The sequence below is a fragment of the Channa argus genome, chromosome 1, assembly GCF_033026475.1.
Source record: "Channa argus isolate prfri chromosome 1, Channa argus male v1.0, whole genome shotgun sequence".
Classification (NCBI taxonomy): domain Eukaryota; kingdom Metazoa; phylum Chordata; class Actinopteri; order Anabantiformes; family Channidae; genus Channa; species Channa argus.
Window position 1 is genome coordinate 21319129 of NC_090197.1, and position 27443 is coordinate 21346571.

Consider the following 27443-nt stretch of genomic DNA (forward strand, 5'->3'; position numbering starts at 1 on the left):
CACAAAGGCAGCTGGCGTCAGTTTATATACAAATGTTTAATGAATAACAAAAGAATGGCAGTGAACATTTACGCACATTGCTATTGGTTTGGTTCCAGATGGGTTATAAAAAAGAAACCTCTACTGTTCTTTCTTCTGTGAGTCCACCTACTCTTCAGTGGGACACAAATGCAGTTCTAAAGCTATAAATATAATTCACAGGTTTTTTGGCAAACTACCCCATAACACTGGCTATTTGTTGGCATCAGCTGCTTTATATGACAATAAACTATTGAACATCCATTTGGAATAAAATGGAACAAACCAGCTCACAGTGCCAACCAGGCAGATATAAAACACAGCTCTGCAGGCAGCTCAGTGTGCTCAAGTATAAGGCTCTGAAACACTGCAACACTCGCATGGATAAGTAGCCTCCACACCACTACTATGAGTGACTACAGTCCTTGAGAACTGCTCTTATTTAGCACCTCTCTTTAGTCAGGCACTCCTTTAGACATTCCTCTGAGCGAAGTCCTTGTTGCACTTAAAATGTGAGAACCATCCCAAGTGCAGTGATGGAGGATTGTTGCAGTCCAACTCATCGTGCTCTACATTGTGTTGCTAAGGACAAAAGTGGTTCTCGATAATTATCTATCCATTGTACTGCTGGCTGCTGGTAATGGGTTTTAGTTTAGGGAGCATGATAAATCACTTCTACGGCCACTCTGTGTGTGTGATTGTGTTCTCAAGTCTATTTGTTCACTAAGCGTGACATGCTCAAGGCATCACAGTCCCTTGTGACAGAGATCGGGACATCTCTGTGTGTACAAAGTAGGTCTTCAAATCTCCTTTGCCCTTCACGTTGATGATGCCGCGACAGGAACACATGTACCCTAGTGCTGATAAGATACGACTTGTCTCCTCTGTTACCTGTAAGGAAAGAAAGACTCATGACTGGAATAAGTTAAGTATGACAATGTAAGACATGCACGTGTAATTTGTAACCCCTCCTACCTGTATTTTGCCAAGCACCCCGGTGGTCTCCATCCTACTGGCGACATTCACACTGTTTCCCCAGATGTCATACTGAGGTTTCTGGGCCCCGATAACCCCTGCAATCACTGGCCCGTGGTTTATCCCTAGCGGGTAAAAAAAATCGCACATCAGTAGCTTTAACTTGTAATCTCTACTTTTAAAAAAATCCAATAATTTTTGTGCAAAATTTATGCGTTGAAAAATATTCTTACCAATTCTGAGTCTGAAGTCGTTGAAAGAGTGTTTGTTGATGACATCTAGCTTCCCAACAAGAGCAAAAGCAAACTCCACCATTGTGCCGATGTGCATGTTTTGTCTGTCATGTTCCTAGGGGCAATGCAGAGGGGGATAAGATAAGATCAAAGTACTACCTGAATGTTTAGGCATCAATAGGTCATTGTCAAGTTACACAATGATTGTAAGTAAGGCCATTGGTTATATTTATGCCGTGTCTTTTGTAATTGCATTTCTGTTCAAAATTCCATTCAGTTGCTTTTCCAATCAGATAACCTATGTTTATGATGATGCCCTTTACAGGCACTACTGAAAAGATTTTGGAGGGTTGCATCTTTTTATCACCTTGACAAAAACCGAACAACAAAAGCAAAATTCAGATCAGAAATGATTAAAAAGTATTGTAGGTTATTAGCATGTCTGGCTAATTGACTTACTATGCACAGTTGTGGCTGAGCATTACAATACAATACAAAGTTACAATAACTAAATTATTTAGTGGATTTATACGTCAATTTAGGAAAAAAGACTTTCACGCTTTGGGATGCTGCTAAAACAATTAGTTAAGAGCTCTTACCTAAACGTTATTGAATTCTATAACCCAAGCCAAAACATAATTTGAGAAATTAAAATAAATTAAGAACCATTTATTTTGTTAAAAAAAATTGTATTTTGGATTTTTTAGTTAACTAAGTTAACTAACTAACCCGTCTATAACAGCTGTCATCCAAGCCAACAAAATCAACAGCTAAAATGAGAAACCTGCTTTTGTGTGAAACAGTTTTAGACATGTCCTTTCAAATATGACCTTGGATTTTGTTGTAATTTTATGTTGCCTGTGTAAACCTATGTGAGCGCTCAACAGGGGTAGCAACAGTTACTAAGGGGGGTTGGGTTAGTGAACAACCAATCAAGCTGATTTCCTTTTAGGAAACACAGTGCTGCCACATTTCTGAGTAATGATCTCATTTGGATCCAGTGACTACACTGATGTGTTCAAATGACTGTGGTAATGAATCACTGATGCTTGAATTTTACAGTATGTGTAGCACATTTTAAGGAGCAACCCACACAAAGCTTCCAAAGGTATTTGGGAAACAACAAATATTTTGAAGCTAAAGCTCCATGCTGTTTTGTGACCATAAATGAAAAATTACAAGTTAACTAAATATGAGCCAAGGCTGCCAAACCATTTGGAAGGGAGTGATCATGTACAAAAAACGGCTCTTTTTCTTTGCCTGGTCCTCTAGCATCAAAAACAATCTCATGTGAAAGCTGACAGTGTGTAAGTGTGGAAAAAATGTGCACGTGTAGAAAAGCTTGCCTGTGTGCACTCTGGTCCTGGTGTTACATTGAGTCCAGTTGCAGCCATATAGGTGCTACCAATCGTCTTTATCTTCTCCACTCCACTGAACTTGGGTTTGGACAGAAGCTGAGGACACACAATATAGCATAAACACGAGAAAAACTATTAGCCAAATGCTGGCACATTTTTATGCATCTCCCACTGGTTTAGAGCATAACAACCCAGCGTGATTGCTTCCCAAAAAAAAAAAAACTTGTTTGTTTGTTTCGCTTTGCCAGACAGCGTGAATTTATCAATGGGACCGGAGTTTACCTCATCAAAGTCCGCTATGATCTCGTTGAGAAGACGAAGGCACTCCAGCCCTTCCTTATTGACATCAGACTCTGTATAAAACTCTTTGAAGTCTGGGATGGAGGCAAACATCACACACACCGACTCGTATGACTGATGATAAAGGTCCTGATAACAAGCAAGAAGAAGAAACAGCTGGATGCATTGTATTGATTAAGCACCAGTGAAGGAAGGCAAAATACCAGAAGTGAGGGGTTTCAGTGAGTCTCTACCACAGAAAGAAAACCTGTGAGCCAATTGCCTCACACTGAGCAATGACACTGAATAGGTCTCATTACAGGTGAAAATAGGTGAGACTTTAATCTTTTCTTTGGGGATGTAGGGTCACAGCAGTAAAACAGTAACATCATTCATCAGAGGAAAGACAGGAAGATTGGAGCTAAGGAGAGTATTGAACATGTGAAAAAAAGTTAAATTACTAGAATTATTTATTGAGAACTTTAGCAATGGTAAGCATGTTGGGTAAGTAGGTGACTGCATGCAACAAAAGCAGAGCAAAAAGAGTGAAACAAATAATAAAAAAAATGTTGCATGCATATTTAAATGAAACATTAGGTTGGAAGCACCACAACTCAACAAGGTATAAATTTCAGTTTTCTTTTTTTCTTGGAAATTCACCTCGTTTTTCCAGTTGCGTCCCAGAAAGTGTTCAGCGACGTGGGCAGGTAAAACATTCTCCAGCAGAACCCGGTTGAGGTTCTCCATGGTTTCGATCTCTTCACACTCCCTCTTGAACTTGTCCCTCCACAGGAAGTCCAACCTACAGTAATATTCATTCTGTTACAGGAGGACACAGAGTAAAGGGACATTTTTGTCATTCACACTGCTCCAATGCTACAAGCCACAGTACCAACCAACACCTCATAATAAAAACAAATTTTACATTTCAGCAGTTAATGTCTTATGACTAATGTTTGGTGAAGCCACAAATCCACATCTGTCAGCTCCCATGTAGCCACCCAGCTACAAAAATGTAGAGTGTATTTTTGAAACAGGCTGCCCATGTTGTGCTATAGGCTTTCTAGGAAGGTTATCCTTGAAATCCATAGAAAACTAATGTCCCAATAAAACAACAAGGAAATAGTCCAAGGAGCTTCGCTATCATTGCTTAAGGAAACAGTAAGAAGATAGGAATGATTTGCATAAAAGATAGCTGCCACTTTTTTAATGTTTTGGTTATTTACGCTAGAGGGTATTGAACAACTCTAAATATGTCAGCAGGACTTTTCTATTGTGGTCCAAACATTCGATGATTGTGTCCCCTGAACACACCATCATTATACAGAATATTTGAGAGCTCCAGGCTACCTGTGGGCTGGACCCTACAGTCTGTGTAGGGGTGCATGTGGGAGTGTTTTCAGTCTCCTGTGTTCGTTAGAAGTCTGGATGATATATGTGTGCAGTGAAGATTTCTCCCTTGAGATTAAACTGTGGTGCCAATTTAGAAGCCTCCGACAGCAAGGGCCTATAGAGCTCGGTGCTCAGATCATGCGCTATAGTGGTGATTGCCTTAGGCTGAAATAGAAGTATAGACTAAGCTTACAGCCCTCTAGGGATAGTCGTCTGACTCATTTGCGTATGTATACATACCAGTGTGTGTCATTTGAGCGTTGCTGTGCTTGTGAAGACAGGAACTCTAGGAGTCTAGAAACTAGGCCAGAAGAAACTCAGCTCATTCCAGATGCTGTTTAGAAACTAGCTAACAAGGCTGTAAATGAGCTTTGCTCCAATAAGCATCTATTCTTGAGGGATGAATTACAGATGCCTTCTTTCTCCTAACCAGCTCTCTCCTCCTTCGGACTAAATGCCTGTGAATGGGCTCAGAGGTGGCAATGACAATTTTGCAAGGCAAATTTATTAAAAGCTGCCTGAAAGCATGTAAAAACGGATGCTCCAAGACCTTGTGCCCTTACATCTGGCACCAGTTTATATACTTCTTCATCAAGGGCCTTTAGCAATGCCACTTTAAACACCTTTTGACCTATTTCCATAAAAATGTTCATGATAATTGATGAAACATTTTACTGCACTAATTTATACCCAAACAGCATCCGGAAGGACAAACTCAATTACTCTCAAAAGACCTTGATAAGCTTGCTTCCCAGACTTTGATATGACAGTAACAAAGAATTTGACGAAGCAAAGTTGTGTTTCCAAAACAAATGCTCCCCTCCCTTCTGGTGACAGTGACCCAGAATGCGAACAACACATGGACCTGTTCAAACCGACTAAGTGTCTCAGGACACACATCAGTTTTCAGTACAGACACTCTGGGAGAAGTCCTTCTGTCCAGGACATCTGTTTCAGGGTCAGAGAAAATGGATGGTATGCCCAAACAGAGATAAAACACACACACACCAAATGTGTGTCAGCTGGGTTTGGCTTTCATATAAGGTGAGGATGGTGAACACAGAGGAGATGGAGCCAGTGCACCCGGGCAAGTCATCTGAGCAAGTTTTTTTGATCTTCTATGTTGAGCCAAATGCACTGGACACAAATGAGCACACATCGGGTGTCTTAACAATAAAAAGCAACATAGGCTACTAAATATAGACTATAACTATTTTATAGTGATGTATAGATATGTCACTGTGGTGATCAGTCTAAGAAGGCTACTGACCTGCCTGGCTAATACCAGTAGGGTAATGAAGAAGATGAAAAGAGACACAGAGCCCATTGTCTTTAAATCCTTCAGGACTCCTGGTCTGTGGTGACAGAAAGAGAGAGAACACATGTAAGGCGACATTTCATAATCAATAAATCCTATAAAATCCCTAAAATGAATTGATCCCACTATCAAATATAATACGTGTATACATAATCATCATATATCTTATTCAGCTGTTTCACTGAGCTGCACAGTTGCACTAAAATTGCAGATGACATGTTCCTACATCACCATTAATGTGACTGCTGTAGTTTCTTGTGACTCACAATCTTATGTGCCATAGATATTCTAACAATTCATCCATCCATTATCTTTAACCACTTGTCCTGTTCAGCTGATCCTACCTGTCATTGGACGAGAGGCAGGCTACATCCTGGACATGTCGCCAGCATATCTTAGGGCCAGAGACATAGACAGACAGCCATTCACACTCACACTCACCTACAGGCAATTTAGAGTCACCAATTAAGCTAACATTCATGTCCTTGGATTGTAGGAGGAAACCGAAGTACCCAGAGGAAACCACGCAAGCACAGGGAGAACATGCAAACACGTAGATTTGAACTGAGGACCTTCTAGCTGTGAGTTGGATGCACTAGCCACTCCACCACAGTGCTGTGTAGATATTAAATAGTACATCAAATTTCTATTATTTGAGTTCTATGAATCTTTTCAGTGAACAAAAATTAAACCACATAAAAAGTAATATTTCAAATGGGGCTGGGAAGTTGGACTTGCTGGTTTTGGCATTTGTATGGCATTTGTTGGCAGTAAGACAAACATGGAACCGCCTTAGCCTAATTTTTAAAAGGAACAGGATGTTATTTACAGGCTGTAGCCATTTACTGTCACCAATGTACTCATTACATGGCTGTCAACTATGTGGCTTTCCAGTCTTCCAGACAAACATCTGCTTGAATTGATTTTCATAAATTACAAAAATCACTATATATTCTTCAAGAGAACAGTATGTCTGCTTCAGTCACTGATTTTAAATGCGGAGCATCATTTCTGTGTGACAATTATGTAAATCTGACAACACTAAAGCAGACACAATGTTCACTGGGATATATTAACTGTAACACGCTGTGCTGTATTTAAATGAATGGAATTAAATGTCTCCCTAGAGTGCAAGAAAAACACATTGAGAAGGGTTTAAAAATCACTGCCATGGTCCTTTAAGTCTCTATAGTGATCTGTCTCTCTCTATTAATGTACTATACATAAAAATCTAAATTAAAATCTCCTTTCATAGGTGTAATATATTACTTAGAGTAAATCATGTTTTACATATATATTCTTTCTCTTACTGGTTTACATTACAGGCTGAAGCCACTTGAAGCACACGGACCAAACTGTAATGACACAATTCCTTGCCATGAATTCATATCAGAGTCAGAACTACGAAATACATCTTTTGTGGTAATGAAGTGTAAATTAATGCATGTCAAGAAACAAAGGTGATTTATCAGGCAGTCCTTTTCCTTCTCCTTTAGCAACTGTGCTTATTTATATATCCCACTGCTATGGAAACAACAATATATTCTTCATGCTAATAAAGCCAAAGATAGAAAGAGGAAACTATTTTTTTTCACCTGTCTCTCTCAGTGCCCTGAAAACTTTTTGCATGATGGATTTTTTTTTTCAGCAGTAAAACTCCAGCTGTCAGTCAAATGTGAAAAACGAATTCCACTCCATCAACACAGGCTGTGGTATCTCATTCTGCCATTCACCATCCTCCTCTCCTGGGGTTATGCTTGATCGGCAAAAGTGATTTATGGGATATTTTTGGGATATTGCTACCTCAGCATTAGTCTTTCCTGGGAGACCAGACTCCAAGAGTATCATTACTCATTTTAATAGGCTCTGCTTGACTGATGTGAGCAGGCTGCAGGGTCAGAGGATTTCTTACAGTTAGGACTGACCTTAAGTGAGCCTAATAATAGTTTCATTATGACCTAGATTAGGAAGCAGGAGTGTGTGTGTGTGTGTGTGTGTGTGTGTGTGTGTGTGTGTGTGTGTGTGTACACTTTACAGGTACCTATCTAGGTTATCAGTGGGGTATAGTGCTTTGCTAAATCCATCCAGTAGAGAGGCATGTGTTTGGAGGATGATGATGTTGTAGATCACCACAGCAACCAGCATCACCACCATCTTCAGCTCATAGTTAATCCTCAGGAACACTGAGCATGACACCAGACCCAGGATACAGCAGTAGATAAAGTACTGGAGACAGAAAGTGAGCAGGAATCACATGGGGATCAACAAATACATTTCTATAAGTGAACCACTGTGTGTATCATCTTCATGAGATTTGTATCATATACATCCATATCAAGCTAAGAAAAAATGTGGCTTTATTTGTTCAGGGTTCAGAATGTGCTGTTCTAACAACAGTGAGTCAGCCTCCACAAAGTTTTGACGCAAGAACGGAGTTAGAGTTAGCAAACTGAAACCGGAAAAGGTCAATATCCTTATAAGACTAATCTAAGAAACATGTTTTGTTTATGTAACTGCAAAGAGTAAAACAAATGTTAAGGAACAACCTTTAACATTAAGAATAAACAAGACTATAAAGCTTTAAGAATTCTGCACTATATGTCTGACAACCTGAAGCCACTGATAAATAGATTAAACACTTGTTTTTTTCTGCTTCCTTGGTTTAAAACTACCTGACATATTACTGTAGAGTTGAAACAGCCAGCAAGTAGAAAAACTTGACAATACTATCAGCTCTTTAATGAGGAAAAAGAGATTCAGTTGTGTACCAGTGGACCACTAAATGCATAACAGTGGGGTTACGGTATACACAGATCCGCAGGGGTCAGAATGGTCAAAACCAATGTGGCTGATGGGTTGCGTGTTCCCAGAGGAAATATTTACTGCTCTTCCACTGCTAAGAGACAAACAGATAACTCATTTCAGCCTCATTTTGTTTATGTTTCATGTTGTTGACATGTTTCTCCTAAGACTCAGAAGGATACAAAACAGGTGAGGCAGAAGTCATCCCTGAGATGTCAGGGAGGGCCTCTAATAGCTCCTTTTTCTCCTTTGAAGAACAAAATGACCAACACTAAAGCTACTGTACAGCAAGGTGTGAGTCTATATACACTGAACATTGCTTCCTAATTTATAAGGTATACCGAGATAAAACTAATGCAGTATTTTACAGCAACCCTGCAATATAATTCCAATCATGAAGATTATAATGTTCAGCGTTGTGTTCATTCTTCTTTTTGAAAACATAATGGCTTATTTTCTTCTCCAAAGGAGGAAAAAGAGCCACAACATCTTAAGGATGATTCCTGTCTCGTCTATTTCTCCGGGTGAATTTTAGAAAAAATACATCAGCCAAATGAGGCTCATACAGGAATCACAGATTTGTCTCTCAATCAGCAGAAGATCAGCCTTTGAGCAGTGAAACTTTCCTCTGATTATTGTCAACTCACTGAATTTGTTTTGTGCACGGAATTGGAATTTAATCATACAGATTTACTGCCTTTGCAACCTGCATTACAGAGCCCCCATAATTCAACTTACTGGTAGATAAAAGTTGTTTTCGCTCGTGTTTTTTTCCGGGTAGTCCATCAGGCTGGTATTCGTTAGATTCACAGGTGGGGTAGGTGTCAGGTTGTCATCCATAGATCCTCCAGGATCCTCCACAAAGAACTAACAAACAAAATAGAAGGAAAGGAGTGCAAAACATTGGCCCAACACTGCAATGTCCCAACAACTATTTACACAGATGTCAAGTTACGGAGATTATCAGACTGACAAATAACTTGCATTATTTTTGGAAAAATGTGAAAAAATAGATAAGTATAAGTTGTGTTGAGCCAAGGGAGTGTTGGTATACAGAAAATAGCCCCATTCGACTGTAGTCATTTATATTTTGATAAGAACTACAACAAACAAACGTATTCATTACAGAATATGAAGCCCAGTCAACCTGGACAATTTCAAGCCCTTTGAAATTTATAAGTGCAGTGGCAAAAACCATCAACCAGAAACTGTGTCTGTGCTGGCGATACTGCTGTTGATTTACCAAAGCACGCAGAACCAGCTTAGTTATCACAAACGATATAAACATATGAACTGGTGTTCAAACAACAATGACAACATTTAACTAGCTTCTAACCATGTTGAAGATGGCCATCACCAGTATGAGAGCAGTGGTCGTCATGGTGAGAACTAATCGTAGCCAGGGGTTATTGGTGACAATGACACGGGAGGATGTGGGGAACCAGGTTAGAGAGCAGATCGAACCTTTCCCACCCTGCTGAGCACACAAAGAAACAGAGGGAATGGTTAGAAGATGAAAATGAAGTGGAAATGTAGTGGATTGAGCTAAAGCATTTAGAATTAACAACTCGTGGTAAAATAATTCATCTCACTTATACTAGTAAAGAGTTGCCATCTTCTTTCTGGGGACTTTCCAATCTGTCTTGTGACTTACATAAATAAAAAGGATACTGCCATTAGTAAAATCAGTAAAGGTTTTATAGCTCCTAACTAGAGTCACAAAGTACAACCTCAGCTATCACATACAGCACATGCCAGCCATTAAGGCGCAACAATCAGCTGGATAAATGAAATGATGTGTTTCATTCTAAAGTTGCAATTAAATGCAATTAAAACACCCTCCTCATCTTATTAGGATGTGAGCCTGGACATTATTGTATGTTCATACTTCACTGTGAAGAGTCCTTATCTCTATGACATTAATAGTTGTACTTTTCACAAAAAAAGAACATTTACCAAACAGAGCAACACTTCATGAGGACATAACGGTACATATTTCTTCCTCAGTCTTCTTTGCAGTGTGTGATTTACATGTTTTCTGTCCGATAATTCGGCGGTAAATTCTCTCTCAACAGCTAAGCCCGCTTGACATGAAAAGACATTTTCCAAGAATTGTGTTTGATCACAATAACCGTGAAATACACTTTAACAGATGAGCAGAGCATTGCTTTTAACTACAATACGCCCCATTAATAATAACATACACAAAAGCTAACCAGGCGCATGGAGCCAGGCTTCCACACACATGGAGTATTTCAGCCTCTCATTTAATTGAATGCTCTTTCACCAGTGATCACTGCAGCTTCTATTGACAACATATTGTAGACGTTTATAAAGCAGACATATAGGTCAGGACAAACCCTAAGTTATTAATAACGTGCTGTTAATTACAAGTGTCCCACTTACTGTGTGGTAATGGTCTCTTGAGAAGAAAAAAATGGATGAAAATGGGCCTAAACTAATGATAGGAGACTGCAGCTGCTTGGAAAAAACAGCAGCAGTTGGATGGATGAAGATGTACAAAGCAGATGTTTAGGCTTTGAGAGTCTCACTAGAATATTAAAAGGATCTTCGACTATTCTAGTTTTTTTAGGCTAGTATAATGTTGGGCACTTGTTGGCTCAGGTGATGCAATATGCTGTGAGCGAACTAGGGGTCTGAAGTGCAGGACAGTGTCAGTAGATTTAAACTTAAATTGAGTCTTGACTAATGAAGAAGAGTTAAATTCATGTGAAAAAACATCATGATGCAAAATGTATAAATCCAACATTCCTCATTTCTCCTCGCAGCTGAAATTTGGAAGTAAAAGTTAATCACCAAACAACTGATAAATAGTATAGGTTTCATCTTGTGATAGTACAGTAATGTGTCCAGAAGGTAAGTCTGAAGTCAGTTAACTGCATATTACAAGCTAATAATGATGGACTGCAGGCATGTTGGGAATGTATATTATCATGTGTTAGAATAATAAAAGTCTGTAATTTTGTAGTTTTTGTAGAAAATTGAGTAGATTGATCATATGTGCTATAGTTCCTTACCTAAGTGTACAGAAATAAAGGCAGTGTTTGTGAAACAGATATTTGTTTGTCCAAATGTTAAATGTATTCAGAATGGGAATATGTACAGATGTTAATACGATAATTACACAGGAAACCTGAGTTCAGAAGAGAGTTTTAGGTTATTGATCTGTCAGTCCTCTTTGTACATAATAAGTACAAGAACACTAAACACAGTAAACGCAGTTTAGTGTGCGCACGTGTGCGTGTCTGTGTGTGTGTGTGTGTGTGTGTGTGTGTGTGTGTGTATTCACTGATAAATCCACGCAAACCAACCAGAAAGTGACCAGCGAAGCAAAGGAGCAGGATCAAAGCCAACAGCAGGAATGTCAGGCCAAAGGAGATCCCCAGCACAGCAGTTCTGCAACACAAACACACACAAATTGTTTTAAACTCTCCTGGCACCTCTTGGCCCTCTGCAGTACCATCCAGGGCAATAAATGTAATGAAGCTCCTAATGTATTTTACCTCCTGCTTCCCAGTGGATCTTACGCTAGCAGAGTAGAAGTGTGTCATGATGAGGTTATGGTTGTGTATTTTACGGAGAACATATTACGCCTAATCTAAGGCTCCTAGCCCGAAACCAAATGATAGATAAATGTATAGAGCAATGGTGCAACAGTGCAACCAGTGCAAAGATAAAGAGAGTGAGCGAGAGGTGAATAAAAAAATCAATGGCCTCTCAGATGCTGAATTACACCTTTGGTTCAGAGAAGCAGTAAATTAGCATAACGGCAAATCTCTCTCTTCACCATTAAAGAGACGCCACACTTTAATTCACCTGATCTATAATCACTAGCAGACATGGTGCCCTTTCATTTCCATCTGCTTTTTAGCATTCTGCCTCTTGCTCCCCTGCCTCTTTCAATTCAGCCTGGTCCTGTTGATGAGACAGCTGGCATCAAATGGCTTTTTCACATCAACCTGCTGCCACAGCTGGAGTTTGCTGATGCTGCAGGGAGTGTGCAGTGGAAATCCTATGAAGGGGGGGCAGACTTACTTGGGCAAGACGAGGACCTGCACTATGAATATACAGCAGAATATGAGGCAGGCACAGGTGACATAGTACTTGAAGGCTGGTAATGTTGTGGATCTGTACTGTTGAGAGAAGATAAGGTAGAAAATTGGAAATCTTTGTGCAATATTATGAGACTGTAGCAGACAAAAGGAGGCAAAATCAACTTTAACACTGAGTCTGCACAATGTAAAAATGTAGCAGACTTCTACATGGAAAATATAAAGTACAGTGGACAACCTGTGTCCTATATACTGCAGGATGCACAGACCCCTAATGACTTAGTTTCACAGATACCCACACAATTTCAGTGATTTGTTCCCCCAGTGAACAGTACTGGCAGGTGTTTTGTATGCATTCGCCTACCTCTTTCTCCAGAGCTTTGTTGTGAAAGAACAGTGAGATCCTTTGGATGTCCTCAGATTTCAGCCATTGTCTGGAGACACAAGTGAAACAGACATATTCAGACTGTACAGGCCACCAGGTACTGGGTTGTTATCTGCAAAAAAAAAAGCTGACGTATGCAAAGACAACACTTTTGTCTTCTGTGAATAACGAAAAAAAAAAAAAAACTTGTTTCATGAACAATCAAAATAAAAGTAAAGAGGGTAAAGTCTAATGAGACCATTTCAGACTTGCAATAGACCATCATTTTCATGCAAAATGCAATAAAAAAAACCCAAGATACACACGGGAAAAAAATTATTTCTTATCTTTTTGTTAATAAATATAATAAACCTTTTCTTCTTTTGTATGATTTACTGATAAGTTCCATGCTTCAGTCTAGACCATCAGTACCTTAATCAGAAAACTCCCGAAAGAGTTCTTCTAGAGGCCTTATGCTGACATATTTTTGCCTCTGCTTTCCTACCTTTATTTAAAATGGGTGTGTGTTACTGGGTGTGATGCAGAAATAGGATGTGCTGCAGACTCGATGCCTACTTCTGTGAGTTGATGCCATCGATGGTGCGAATCATTCGCTCAGTGAGTTCCTCTTCAAACCTCTTCCTCTGTGACTTGGACCTACAATTCAAAGGATAGGTTCAAACATGGACACACAATAAGCAGACTCCCCTGCAAGTTAAATATAAATGCAGCCTTTCTCCTAGCTCACCTCTCTCGTCTCTGAAAGTGGTATTGCCCCATTGGAACGTCCTAAAACAGTCACACAACACAAATTATTTTGGCTGCACAGAACTTACATCTGAACAATTTGTCTTTGTTTGAAAGAGATGGTAAGTGTTGTACTGCACTCACGGTAGTGTTGATCTTGCCATTGTCTGTAGTCATGCTGTCTCGATGGTGGAGGTTGGCAAAGGGTTTGGCTGCTCCCCAGGATTCAAGGTATCGAGTCATTCGGACAGATGCCCTCATCTTCCCGCCATCCAAAGAGGGACGAGAGCGCACGCCCAACAAAGGACTGTGCCTCTCAGTCTGGGAAGATCAACAGGAATAAAAAAAAGAGACAAGTTGTCAGTTAGTGATTAGACCGTGGCTTCTTATATAGCAGGTAAACTGGACTTTGAGTAATTTTTAAAAATGTACCTTTATCTTTAGTTTATCTTTGCCCTAAATAATTTAACAACTTACTTGGTCTAAGTGTTGTTTCTGAAAAACCAATTAATATTTAGTTTTGTAGTAGCCCTTAAAGAACACCATTTCCCATGAGCCCTACGCATTCAGCTAAACATCACAAATCCGCAGAGACTAGTCTAAAGTGAGATCATTGTAGTTGGATGTGGTGAAGTTGTCACCATGGAAATACTGATACATAAATTCACATTGCCCTTGTTCAAAGTGCTGCTGTATGTACTGCAAATGACTATAAACTGTAGATATTTCAGATGTGAAAAACAGATCCATCAAGTGCAACTATGTAAACCCCATTTTACACATCTACTCTTGTCAACTCTCACTGAGTTGAAAATAAAAAAGAAAGCTGGTCACTTGATAGCTCTTGACATCTGTGACCTGGCTGCCAGTGTTTTGAGATACTTAAAACACTTTTAGTCAAGAATGATGCCACTCTTCTTTGATTTTATGCTGAGTGCTTTCTCTCTGCAAACAGCACTCCACTTCACTGCTGACGGAAACACAAAGCCACAGAGCAGCAAAAGTGAAGTTTTTCTTCTTTTCCAGTATTTTTGTCAAAAGTGTGGATAATATCTTTTGTGGCTTTTGTGGGGCGGGGGCGGCTGTAGCTCATTTGGTAAGGCAGTCGTCCATGGACCACAGGGTCAGTGGCTCAATCCCTGGTCCCAGCTATATGTCAAAGAGTCTCTGGGCAAGACACTGAACCCTTAACAGCCCACTCCCATCTCCAGCTGTTCAGTGCCGGTCCAAGCCCGGTAGAAATTGGAGAGGGTTGCGTCAGGAAGGGCTGTACAATGATCTGCTGTGGCGACCCTGAACTCACTGGATAAGCCGAAATAAGAAGAAAAAAAAAAGAAAGTGTGGCTTTTGTGGGTAGAATAGGTGAAATGTCCCATACTGCTTGTGATTTATTTTAAATGCTGACATACACAGGTATTGATGAAAGAGGGCACAAAAGTGTGAATTTAAACTGCACTGCACACTGTTCATGATGGCTGTTTTCATTTCCTGTCGGCGTACCGACCGGCAAAAATCAATGACAGTGACACTGGAGATGACACCTCCTGTGATTCCACATTCCATATTTGTCCTTAATCTATTCAGGGCTTCTTGAAAATGTCAACAAGCATCTGCAGCCTAATTCCAGTATCTGATAGCATATTGAAAAGCTATCTCCATTAAAGTAAATAAAGGATGCTGGGAAGCATCTTATTGTATCTTTTGCAGACCTTCCATGAGGTGAGAATATTTTGTAGGGAGAAGATAATTAACCACAATAGAAATACTCAGGATAGATTCTTTAAAGCTGCACGGCATGAGGGTAAATTTGGACGCTCTACTCCAGTGTTGCTGCCCTGCATTCATAAGCAGCATGCCAGAAAAATGTAAAAAAAAAAGTTTAACTGCAGAGAACAGAGAAAGCTGATAATAGGCTGCTACATGAATGTTTTTGTTTCAATTCACTGATCATTTGTTAATTGTGCATAGAAAAATTAAACATTCTCACCTTTATGTGGTTTTTTTATGTACACTTCGCAGCTCACACAGAAACTAGAACACAGTGCTACTGAATCTGCACTCTGAGAACTAGGAGCAAATTTCAAGTGATGTGATGTCTTTATGGCAAAGCTACCGATCCCTGGTCAAGCTCTTTGGTGAGGAATCAAAAGATAAAAAATAAAAACTAAAAAAAAATACAACAAAAAGGAGCCAAAGGACCTGATTTAGAGGAATCAGTGCTGAAAAGACACGGTGGGTTTTTATGTCACTGATGGTATTTTTAAAAGATGCACTGGGAACCATGTGGGCCTTAATTCGTCAGAACAGAGATGCCAGTGAGGCATTGGGAACCCAAAGGTCTGTGAATTAAGCAGATACTGCCTAAAGGAGGAAAAAGGAAGGTCTTAGTGCAGATATTTAAGGGGGTGGGTGCATCTTAGCCAAGTTATGGAAGGATTAGGAAGGCAGAGGACTGTTCTGTCTCTTGCAGACTGTTTTTTACTTGCCAAGCAAAAAAAAAAATAAGTACAGCCTGGATGCCAACAGCATATTCTATATAGAGATGTTCTCGGCAGAAAGTTCACAGAGGAGGCAGATCTCTCAAACGTCCTCAAGCAGCACTTTTTGTCCTGGTTTGACAGTAGGAGCGGCACAATGTCTAGAGCAGTGAAATAGGACCTCACTTCCAACATAATCTTCTCTGAGTAGAGTGACTGAACACCTGCTAAAATGTTATTCATTTCAGAAACATTTTGTTATTGGCTCACTGAACATTTACTGTATCTTCAGTAGTTGCTAAGAATATGAACACTCAAACTGGTTCATTAATGTTAATATACATAACAAATGTATTGTGCAGATAATAACACAGTGTTTATATAATCTCTAACATCACTATCTGACTGTTTTCTTGAATATATTGAACCTTGTATGTGTTGATATCTGACCTTAGGGTTGATGACCAGGTAGGTGACCACCCCATGTTCTTTCAGGTACGAGTCTCGACTCTGTCCTTCTCCGGGCTCCACCTTGTATGATCCTTTCAAATGCTCTAACGTGACTGAGGAGATATGGACCCTCCTGGACATGACACATAATGAGTGGGCAAATGATGAGGTCAAGAATTTAAAGAAATTGTGCTATAAACGTCTCTAGCAACCACTTTTTTTATTTTCCAGCTTTACTTAACAACAATTCTCCCTTTTTCATGTTTGTTAGCTATCTTGCAAACAGAGATGAATGGGCATGTGAATATGTTTAGTAGGCTTTTATAAGGCTTGAGAGGAGAAAAAGCATTAGCAGCCCAGTGAGACAACATGGTGGCACTGGAGATCTCATTTTCACAGTAGCTTACATATAACCACCAGCCAATTTTCCCATGCTTGTTACAGTGCTGGGATGACAGACTTAATGGCTACACACTACAGCACATGTGGAGCTGGTCAAATTAGGGGGCTGTAATTGAAATGATCTATAGCCATGTCTGTTTACTGGATGTGTGTAGTTCAATGTGGTAATGGAGAACAGCTTTTAAGTATATACTTTGCTAGGGGTTTAATGATTTTAAAACACTGATACTCATGTAAACCTTCTTTTAGTTAGCATGGCCAATCTGCAATGTTTCAAGACATCTTAATAAACTTACATGTAATGTGTGTTTTTCTTTTAAGTGTGAAATGTCTTGAATGCCAGTTTTCAATATATTGACTTTACGTTGAAACTCCAGATAATGACATTGTGGTACTGCTGGCCCCAAACTGGCTCATTTCTACTTTAGGTTACATAGAACTGCAGTGGATCAGATGGGAATTCACTGACTAACTCTAAAGTGCAACTCAACATTAATCACTGAGAGCAGGAACTATTAGTCAATTCCCAAAGCACAGCTTCTTGTCTGGTTTATAAACTAAAACTATCATTCCCTCAGGTACATGTCTCTATTTGTCCAAGCAGCACCGAGATCAATTGAAACATTCTTTACAGTACTGGACTTAGCTTACCCTGGCACACCTCCTGCCTCCATATGATTAGCTAGTGTTACATCATGTGACCACACATCATACTGCCACTTCCGGAGTCCAATGACACCACACAGAACATTGCCAGAATGAACACCAACGCGCATGTTGATATCAACACCTGTGGCGTCTCTGACCTTCCTGAGGAAAACAGATGAAAGAATGTTTAGTTGTTTATTCTTATAATATAAAACTATAAAACATTGTGTATTCTTAGTTTTTTTGAACAAATCCCATCCTTCACTGCCAATCATTTGAAACCTATTTTTATTGTAACTAGGACAAAGAAAACAGTTGAATTTGATGCCACCAACATGTCTCAATAAACTGGGAAACTTTTTTTGGGGTAAGTATTTGGGTATTTCATTAGCTATAGCACAGTAAATCATCAAAACATTCACGGAATGTGGATGCATCTGTACACAAAAGACCAGACAAAAAACAATATTGAATGGCAGTGATCTTGTGGTTCTGAGTCAGACTGCATTAAAAAAGATATGATTCTGAAATGGAAATCAATGCAACAAATCAATGAACACAGTTTGTCGCTGCATCACCAAATACAAGTTAAAACCCTACATCCACCCATCTATCCATTATCTGTCACCGCTTATCCTATTTCGGTCTCAGGGGGGGCTGGAACCTATCTTAGCTGTCTTTGGGCAAGAGGTGGGGTACACCCTGGATAGGAGACAACCATTTCCACCATTTTAGATTTACCAATTAACCTAACCTACCATACATGTTTGATTTGGACTGAGGGAGGAAACTGGAGTACCCAGAGGAAAACCATGCAAACACAGGGAGAACATACAAACTCCAGAAAAGCCTTGGCCGGCCAGGGTGTAAACCCGGAACCTTCTAAGTGTGAGATAACAATACTAACCACTTTACCACCGTTCTACCCTTAAACGCTAAAAGCAAAATAATTAAATAAATACATAAATATAGTTAAATAAAATTAAATAAAAAAACTTGATTGCTCGTTTTTTCTCAGTTGACTGAAGGGTTGCATCATTATTATTTAGACTTAATTTCATATTACAATGCACCAGGGTCTACTGCACTGCAAACATTTCATTTGTTGATGGTAGTTTGCCTAAAAGCATAGTTAAGTTAGACATAGTTGAAAGCAAGATTGGCATTAATAAAAAGACACTACACTATAAAGTTATGGCAGATTGCATAATCTGGCAATGTCAACATAAATAGTAAATACCATAAAAAAAATCATGTATATGTTATGTCTTAATTACAGTATAAATCTTGCTTTACTTTTGTATTCTTCCTTTGATTCAACTGACTGTAACTGTAAAACTGTAATCTATGCTTTGTTCGACTTTTTTGGTCCAACAAATTATCTGGGCTGTATTGTGTCATTTATAACTTCTACACTGTCTGTATTTGTGAGAGTGACAGAATGTTGTTAATAATCCAAGAGTGGCTCAGTGAGCACTGTGAACCCCCACATGCTTCTAGTCTTTACGGCTAGTTGGGCACTGTGGCAACAGTGTTGTGTTCTAAACAGTGAGTTTGAAGAGCAAGTCACAAATTAGCATTTAACCATATTAATGCAGGTCTTTTTCCAGTATGTGCTATTTGATGTGCTGTAGCTGAGCAGTTACAGTGGGGTGCAAAAGTTTGCATCCCCTTATTTTGAAATGTCAGGAAGAGTAAAACAAATAATTTTTTTCATCAACAGAATTAAGAAAATTATTCAAATCGTGTATAAATAAAATTACAGTAAAATAATAAAAATTGCATTGGTAGTAGATTTTGCATCCCCGTTAAAGATCAATAGCTTTTGGCTTGTCCGTTCAGGCGTCGCCACAGCAGAACGTGTTCTCCAAGTGATTTGGCACATGTTTTTAGGAGTTTGGCCATGCCTGGTGGGGTGGGATTTGAACCTGCAGGCTTCTGTATCCCAACCAAATGCCTTAACACTGAGCCACCAGACCCCCGTTGCATCCCCCTTAATAAATTAATTGAATGTTAAATTTAATACATTCCTGATGAAAGAACAATTGCAGTAGCTGGTTGTGTATAAAATGATGATGATGATGATAATGATAAATAATATTTGTTTTACTCTTGCACCAAACTGTAATTTGCTATATACAAACATTAGCAGTGCACTTTTCCCAAGTCAATGCTTGTTATATAGCTCATCCTAAGGTGCAGGAAAAGCAAGTTTATGTTTGTAAGTTAGATAAGAACAAGCTAGAGTGGGTTGTTGTTCAAGAGTTTGTGGCAGTTGTGTTATGTAACATGCCAATGTCTGGCTGTTAGTCAGTATAACAGTGTAAAAGAATGGCAGCTTTAGTGCTTCCTGTAAACGAAAGCTAAACTGAAAAGATTTGACTGGATGTATGGAGTCAACATTCTCTATTTACATACACTAAATAACAGTCTTTAAATTGATAGATGTAAAGTAAAGTGGTGCTATCACAAGATTGGAAAAAGCCCTTTTGGTTTCAGATTAATAAAAAAGAGTTTTCATTTGTTGTTTTAAAATTTCATTCATTCAGTAGGGAGGCTTATCGTGTCCCATTCATTTTGTGTTTACTCTAGAGTTCAAACAGAGCTGAAATCAAGTCTGGCATTCCTTCTGCTCGATCTGTTTGACAAGAATGTGTTTGTTTGTGTTTCTGTATGTGTCTGTGAGAGACAGAGGGAGAAAGAGAAGGAAAGAGCTGGTATTTTACTTGATGGCCTCACACATATCCAAGCCCATCTTCACGCAGTTTCTGGCATGGTTAGGCAGAGACTCAGGCAAACCAGATACGCAGTAGTAACAATCTCCCAGGATCTTGATTCGCATACACTCATTTTCCTAAAACAGAGAGAGGTAAGAAAAGAAGACAAATGGGGATAAATTGGGACAGAAAGTGTACATTTTATAATTATAATCTGTCCACAATTAGTAATGGTTAACTATTATATATAATTTTTAAAATTACACTTCTCGTGCTCTTTTTCACCTCCATTAACTTTCACACACACAATCACATCCATCAAGCCTAAAATCATACACCTACACACACAACGCGTTAGCTCTTATTCCACATGTGGGATGTGTAACAGCTCATCACTGGGCCAGTTTTATATAACAGCGGCTTCGTCAGGCGGGAAAACAGAGCTGCTGGACACAAAGCTGAGAGAGCCTGACTCAACTGTTCGGAACTGAATAGTTGAATACCCATGAGACTGGAAGATTCACTCAGACCAGCCCACACGGCTACAACCTCTGGGAAGGTTGTTACAGAGGCCAGCATTGGCCGCAGGAACGACATTTATTTCAAGGTTCATCTAATTCATAGATTCACTAATTATCTGGTATTATCTTCTTTCTTTAATGTCATGTTAAAACAAGAAAATCCTCAGATTTTCAGTCTATCACCTATCAATTTAAAGACTGTTATTTAAGTTGGAATATTCTGAGAATTAGTGAATAAACAAACAATATAAACACTATAAACTGCAATAGACTTTACAAATATTTTGCCTTAATTGTTTTTACCCACATATCCACACATTAATGTTAATAAAATTATTAAAATAAACATTCAAAGCTCTCTCAGTAGTTAAAGGCACAGACTACTGAACCTTTGTTTGATTGGTGCAGGTGGTGAATTTGCAGGTGACCTTTCTAGCAGCTTTGCAAAAAGTTTTGAACCATTTTATTAACATGTGCATATCTAGGTAAATACAATTATGGCAAAATGTAAGTGTGAAAATTTGTCTGTGTGGTGGACGATGGGGTCAGGGTTTCTTCTGCGTATTGCCAGCTCCAGTCCCCCGACCACTTTTAACAAGACAAGCTACAGTTAGTCAATTTTGTGTGTTTACAAAATTATGTGACTTTAATCTCTAAACCAACAAAACCTCTAAACCTTCTCTAAAATATTCCACCTTTAATCTCAGAATTAAATGTATTACTTATTTTTATATGGAACTAAAATTTATTTCAGGGTTGCAATTTTCCACCGGTACCCTATATATTGACAAATATAACTATTTTTATTAACACACCTAATTATTTAACTTTAATTAATCGTGAGATCTAGCCCCAGTTATGTACTCTCAGGCTTCATGTCCAAGATTTGATATAGCCCTACATTATTATAATGTTATACAGGTTGCTATTAATATATGCAGGAATACCTTTACAAGTTATTACAGAGTGGTATGAATGGCATAATGATTTCGCTTAGTCTGTGGCAGTCCTGACCTTGATGTTATTTTCCAATATTTACTTTAATTCTATTTTTGCCTTTATTTTACATTTAATAGTCCATAATCTCTGCCTATATTAAATTTAATAAAGCCAATTAGGTATATTACACAACTAAACATGTTTGTTTCTTAGACCATGTCCTAATAGAGAGAAAACGCCAGTGTCAATCTGTTGTTGTAGAATGTACACTCAATAACCTATGAATTAACTTCAGCCTCAAAATAATTAAGTTGTCAAGTAACAGCAGCTCTTCAGAGGTGTAGTCACCTGCAAAATGCCACTGAAACACAAGCAAAATGCTTTGCTTACATTGTTCACTAACATTTCTTAATTTATTACTTAATCTGAAAACGTAATAGTTTAGCACAGTGAGGTGATTTTCAAAAGTTAGTTATTTGGTTTGGTTATGAAAGTTATTACAGAGCATTAACCTGGATTTATAGGTGATATTCATAATCAAAAAGCCTCTATTCTTCTGGCTTTAGATGTCAATGATGTTATCTTAAGCTCTGATTTAAATAGGTTATGAGCCAGTCTTTTGCTGCCTGATTACAATTTTTTTGAGTTATTTGGTTTCGATTCTCACTAAGCAGCGATCAAATGAATGAAACAGGAGACAGCATGTTACTTTGGCTCACACCACTTAAAAAGAAAACCAAAGCCCTTTTATTTTAAACTCCACAGCCACTTCATTATGTTCACCTTGCCAGAATTGGCTTGGACCCTATTTTGCCTTCAGAAACGCCTTAATTTTTTCTGGCATAGATTCAACAAGGTGCTGGAAACATCCCTTGGAGATTTTGGTTTATATTGACATGACAGCATTACACAGTTGCTGCAGATTTGTCTTCTGCACATCCATGATGAGAATCTCAAGTTCGACCGTATCCCAAAGATGACCCATTGGATTGAGATCTGGTGACTGTGAAGGCCATTCGACAGTGAATTTAATGTCACGTTTAGGAAACCAGTTTGAGAGGATTTTAGCTGTGTCACATGGTACATTATCCTGCTGGAAATAGCCATCAGAGGATGGGTGCACTGTGGTTATGAAGGGATAGATATGGTCAGCTCTGTTGACTGAACATCCCAAGAGCACAAACTAAAAATTGAAAGTGAATTGAAGTTAACGAGTTTATTATTTGTTTAGGTTTGATTTAAAGTAGTTTAGTTTAAGGTAGCTTTAGTAGCAATGTCTCCCTAAATATTTCAATCTTTTAAAGCTGTATTTTGGCATGATGCAATACTCAACTGCAATACAATTTTTAATATTTTCTTACAAGACCAAAACAACATTAGATAAGACATAAACTTCTTCTTACAGTTTGTGCAATCTTTTTACAACATTTTCTACTGTAACTCTTAATTTGAAGCAAACAGTGTCATGTAAGAAATGTGATAACCAAAAATGAATTTTGGCTAGCCGTAAGTTTACCTTTGCAATCTGGTCGAACTTGCCAAAGAGTTCATTCAGCATATGCACAAGTTCACCTGGAGAGCAGTCACTGGCCAGTCGGGTGAAGCCCACAATGTCTGCATACAGAATGCTGCAAAAACAAAAAGTAAAATAAATCGCTATCATTTTAAATAGATTCAATTTGATTATTAGGTACATTTAAGACAGTCTCTTATTTTTGTCACAATACAATTTTTCTAGCAGTTGCAACTAGGCAGAGTATCTATGCAAAGAATTTCTACCTCTCCCCAACTGTTCATGAAATATTTGGAGTTAAAATTTGGTTTATAAGTTACATATTTGATATTTCTTACACTGTGGAAACACTAAAAACTGTTAGCATATTAATATACACTTTGTTTACAAAAGGGTTTTTAAATTTGAGTTTAAAATCTTTGAAATTGTTTTCCAAATGTGCCAATTTATTTCGAGACTTTGCATCAGTCTGGCCATCCCAATAAAAGATTTCTAGATCCATTCCTGGATATAAGGTGTTTCATCTTGCTCTCCACAAGCCCAGGAGGCTCTTGATGAACCCATAGTTACTACGGTGGTTTAACTCTCTGCTAACTATGTAGTGTAGGAGGATACTAGCAGAACCACACTGTCAGTTTGAGTGTCAGGTTGTTGTTTTGGAAAGAGTGCCCTCTTCACTGTGAGCTAGACCATTTGGGGATGTTATTATGGCAAGAAAAATAGGCAGTAAAACACAAGGACACACACACACACACACACACACACACAGACACACACACGCACACACACAAACGCACACACTTAAGGCCTACTTAAAGAAGAAACAGTGATATTGTTTCTCCAATGAAACTCCAACATGATTGAAAACAGATTTTCAGAGAATGTACTACAGAGGCTCTTACAGTAAGCCTGGATATGTGTCCTCTGTATTTCTATAAACCTCCACAATGTGGAGAGGGGTGTCATTGGAAACAGAGGACACATCTTTATTCTTTATTTGGCAAAGTGACCTCAGACTACAATGGAGGTGGATTAACTCTGAATTTATATTTGGCCATGGCAATGAAACGGAACAAGATGGAACAAGGTTCAAGGTCAGTTTTGTTGTAAGAGATAAAGGAAGTAATGTTCCTTGTGGACAAGACACTGACAAGTGACCCAGTCTTTCCTAATAATTATCTATGGCAGCCCACCATAGTCTTATTTGTACAACTGTAGTATCAAAATAACCGGAAATAGTTTTCCACTTAAAGGGTGACTTGCTTTGTAGGGTGTAAATGTACATCAATGCTTTTACACTTCCCTCTATATTAAAATATTTCTCTGCTTCTAGTGGAGAAATGCAAGTTGGTGGAGTCTTCACCATGGAACTGCTATACATGAAACAAAGATGCTTCACTCTGACAAATGTTTTCGCTGGAATGTATTTCCAACACAGTATCTGATGCTAAAACTGATCATCTTTGTTACAAACATTAAATAGACTCAGATTAAATTAACACATTTAGTGCTGGATACAGGTTGGATAAATAACTGTCCCTCTAATCTTGTTTTCTTTAGGGACACCAGAGCCCCTACAAATGCATGTAAGCATATAGACTGTTCAAATTATTACTAAGGCACTAACTTGTTTACAAAAGCACAACATTTTTTATAGCCCTAGTTTCTAACTTTTGCTCTCAAAGAGACCTAATTGATTAATGTAACTAAAAATTAACATAACTTACTTACAAACAATCCACCGACCTAAAGGTAAAGGCATTCCATTGGAATGGTTTCCAATGGAGTCATATTCGCACAATAAATGTGTTAGTGCTTCTATTCATACTACAATTGGGTATAATTACAAAAATATGTACCACACATGCACACCATTTTGAATTTGAATTTAAAAAAGATCAAGAACAGTGTGTGTAACCAGTTCTGTAACAAAATAAATGACACATGATGTAAGTATGGATGCAAATTTGTGGGCTGCATGTAGTGGTGTGTAGAGACCCTCACACTCTGAGTTGGTATTAAAATTTACCACATGAATACTGTAGTCGACACATGAACATGCAAATAAAACTTTGAGAGGCAGCATTCTTAGAGCAGGAGTGAAAACTTGGATCAAAACAAAGTTTGGGATATTTTGCAAATTCCTAGTGTGACTTTGTTGGAATTTTGGCAAAACCTTCACTAAAATTGCCAGCAATGATGAAAAATTCTCCTTAGTGTGCTGTTTGTAAGACTTGATGCTGCTTTACAGGCCTTGCAGTGCTTTTGTATGATCTTCAAGCTTTTTACTAATGCATAGACAATGATTGCGACATAATTTATACTAGAAAATGAAATAATAACTTAGGTCACTTTGATCATTTTCTAGATTAATAGTATTTTTAACAATTCCCATACATGGAAAAACTTCTGCTTTTGCACCACGGAAGCCATGGCAGCACTAAAGGAAGTTACATTATCATTGGTGATGAACTCAGAAAGAGAAAAACAGCTGCTGCTGTTGGTATTTCCGGCACTGTTGTGGTGATCCAAAACTGCTGATGAAAATACATTCTGTCCCAACTGGTCATATGCTTATTTGCATCTCATAAACCTGTACCATTAATTTCTTTGAACAAGCACCATCAGGGTTCTCAAGCAACCCCAAAAAAACACATGACGTAGCCATAAGATGCATGCAAAAGTGTAGTTTAAAACAATTATAATGGCAGCTTTAGTGTTTATGTTCATGTTCAAAATGGCAAACCCAAATGCACAACAGGACAGAGAAAGGTGTGGCAGAGAAAGGCTTTAATGCAAAGAGACTGAATGCTCACAGTGGAGGAACAACATGTGACTAGAATGACTAAAGAAAGAATAAATGAAAGGTACAATGAATGACACAAAAAACTAACCTACAGTAGAATATATCCAACACTAACAAAGGAACAGATGCTAGAGCAGGACATAAATTTGAACAAGCAAGTAATGTAGAGCATGAGGACAAAACAAGAAACCTGAAACTCAGACTGGAATGAAGCTAAACCATAGTGTGCATACTCACGCAAAAACCCAAATTATAACAGAACAAGAGATAAACAAAGTCCAAGAAGATGTGAGCTGATGATTGACATGGAAAATGTAGACAGAAAGTTAAGGGAGGTAAGGGGTATTATAAGTAAACTGCAACTTGATTTTTGAGCAGTTACAGCTGAAGCAATTGAAACCTGAGAGCAGATAGACAAGAAGGACAACAGAAGATGGGCAATGAGGGAGGACAGGGTAATAAGAGGGAGGACCGAGTAGTATTGGAGAGCAATCAAGTGATGGGCTGGAAGAAAAAAATAATGACCTTTATTATGTGGAAGCACGAGTAACGAGAAGAAATCGTATACCTGACATTGGTGTGCCGCTGCACATAGAGGTTGTGGAAGTTGTTGGTGCTCTCAGTTCGACCAAAGTTCGGGCCCTGCAGCCTCTGGATGATCTCAGCTTTCATCACTCCGGCTATGTGAGCCGGCAATAAGGATAAGAGTAACCGCTCCTAGAGACAGAGACAGGGGAAGGCAAGGATCAAAGCCAGGCAAGGCAGAGTCAGGAATCTAGGGGGACAATTAAGAAATAGAAAGAAGACAAAGAATGACTTCTGTTACCATAGTGACCATAGATCCCACAAAAAAGGAATAATATTTATATGATAACACGGAGACATTTCTACACCTGTGTGTCGTCTCAGTTAATGTGATGAGGAGATATTATTATTCTGTCTTTTTTTAAACCACTCCATGACAATTTATGTTAATATGTATTGTAAGATAATGATATTAAAAAAACCTTCTGTAACAGCTGAATGTGAATTGTTATTATGTTTAGGGTTATATTTGCATTCCCTTACATTGGAAATGGCATTAATATTAAAACATAAAAATTAACTTTATTTAAGATCTGATAAAGAACTTTTGAACCTCATTGTGCATTAAATATATTTGTTGATGAAATACAATACAATGGGAAAGTTTTGTGTTGATCAGATTTCCTCAGTTATCCTGTACTTGTGGTTTAATGGGTTTGGCCTCTATTCTATATTACTATACAGCCTTTATATAGTAAAAAGTCCTACTGTGAAAAAATTAATAATAATTAATTAATGCACTGCCCTGGACACAAATGCAGGACTGGGCCACACTTGCATCATAGTAAGTCCTGGTAAGTCAGCAAGCAGCATGTGAGCTACTACA

General features: G+C 38.5%; 1 protein-coding gene across 5 annotated transcripts in view; it reads right to left on the reverse strand.

Annotated features, from left to right (window-relative positions):
• Positions 1-17: 17 nt before the first annotated feature.
• Positions 18-27443, reverse strand: part of adcy2b (adenylate cyclase 2b (brain)) — a 46738-nt gene continuing 19312 nt past the window's right edge. Inside the window, exons 5-26 of one of the 5 annotated variants that reach the window (XM_067506982.1) lie at positions 26601-26749; positions 23230-23341; positions 20263-20390; positions 17540-17698; positions 16487-16619; positions 13704-13880; positions 13561-13601; positions 13389-13469; positions 12813-12882; positions 12432-12529; positions 11708-11792; positions 10782-10853; positions 9712-9849; positions 9114-9242; positions 7615-7799; positions 5526-5610; positions 3524-3682; positions 2867-3013; positions 2573-2680; positions 1227-1341; positions 994-1118; positions 18-909 (exon numbers count right to left, since the gene is read on the reverse strand). In XM_067506982.1, coding sequence (XP_067363083.1) covers positions 757-909; positions 994-1118; positions 1227-1341; positions 2573-2680; positions 2867-3013; positions 3524-3682; positions 5526-5610; positions 7615-7799; positions 9114-9242; positions 9712-9849; positions 10782-10853; positions 11708-11792; positions 12432-12529; positions 12813-12882; positions 13389-13469; positions 13561-13601; positions 13704-13880; positions 16487-16619; positions 17540-17698; positions 20263-20390; positions 23230-23341; positions 26601-26749 — 2649 coding nt within the window. In that variant the 3' untranslated portion in view covers positions 18-756. Of the gene's footprint in view, positions 910-993; positions 1119-1226; positions 1342-2572; positions 2681-2866; positions 3014-3523; positions 3683-5525; positions 5611-7614; positions 7800-9113; positions 9243-9711; positions 9853-10781; positions 10854-11707; positions 11793-12431; positions 12530-12812; positions 12883-13388; positions 13470-13560; positions 13602-13703; positions 13881-16486; positions 16620-17539; positions 17699-20262; positions 20391-23229; positions 23342-26600; positions 26750-27443 lie in introns of all 5 variants that reach the window. The other 4 variants (XM_067506972.1, XM_067507000.1, XM_067506990.1 and 1 more) reach the window with 4 other exon arrangements.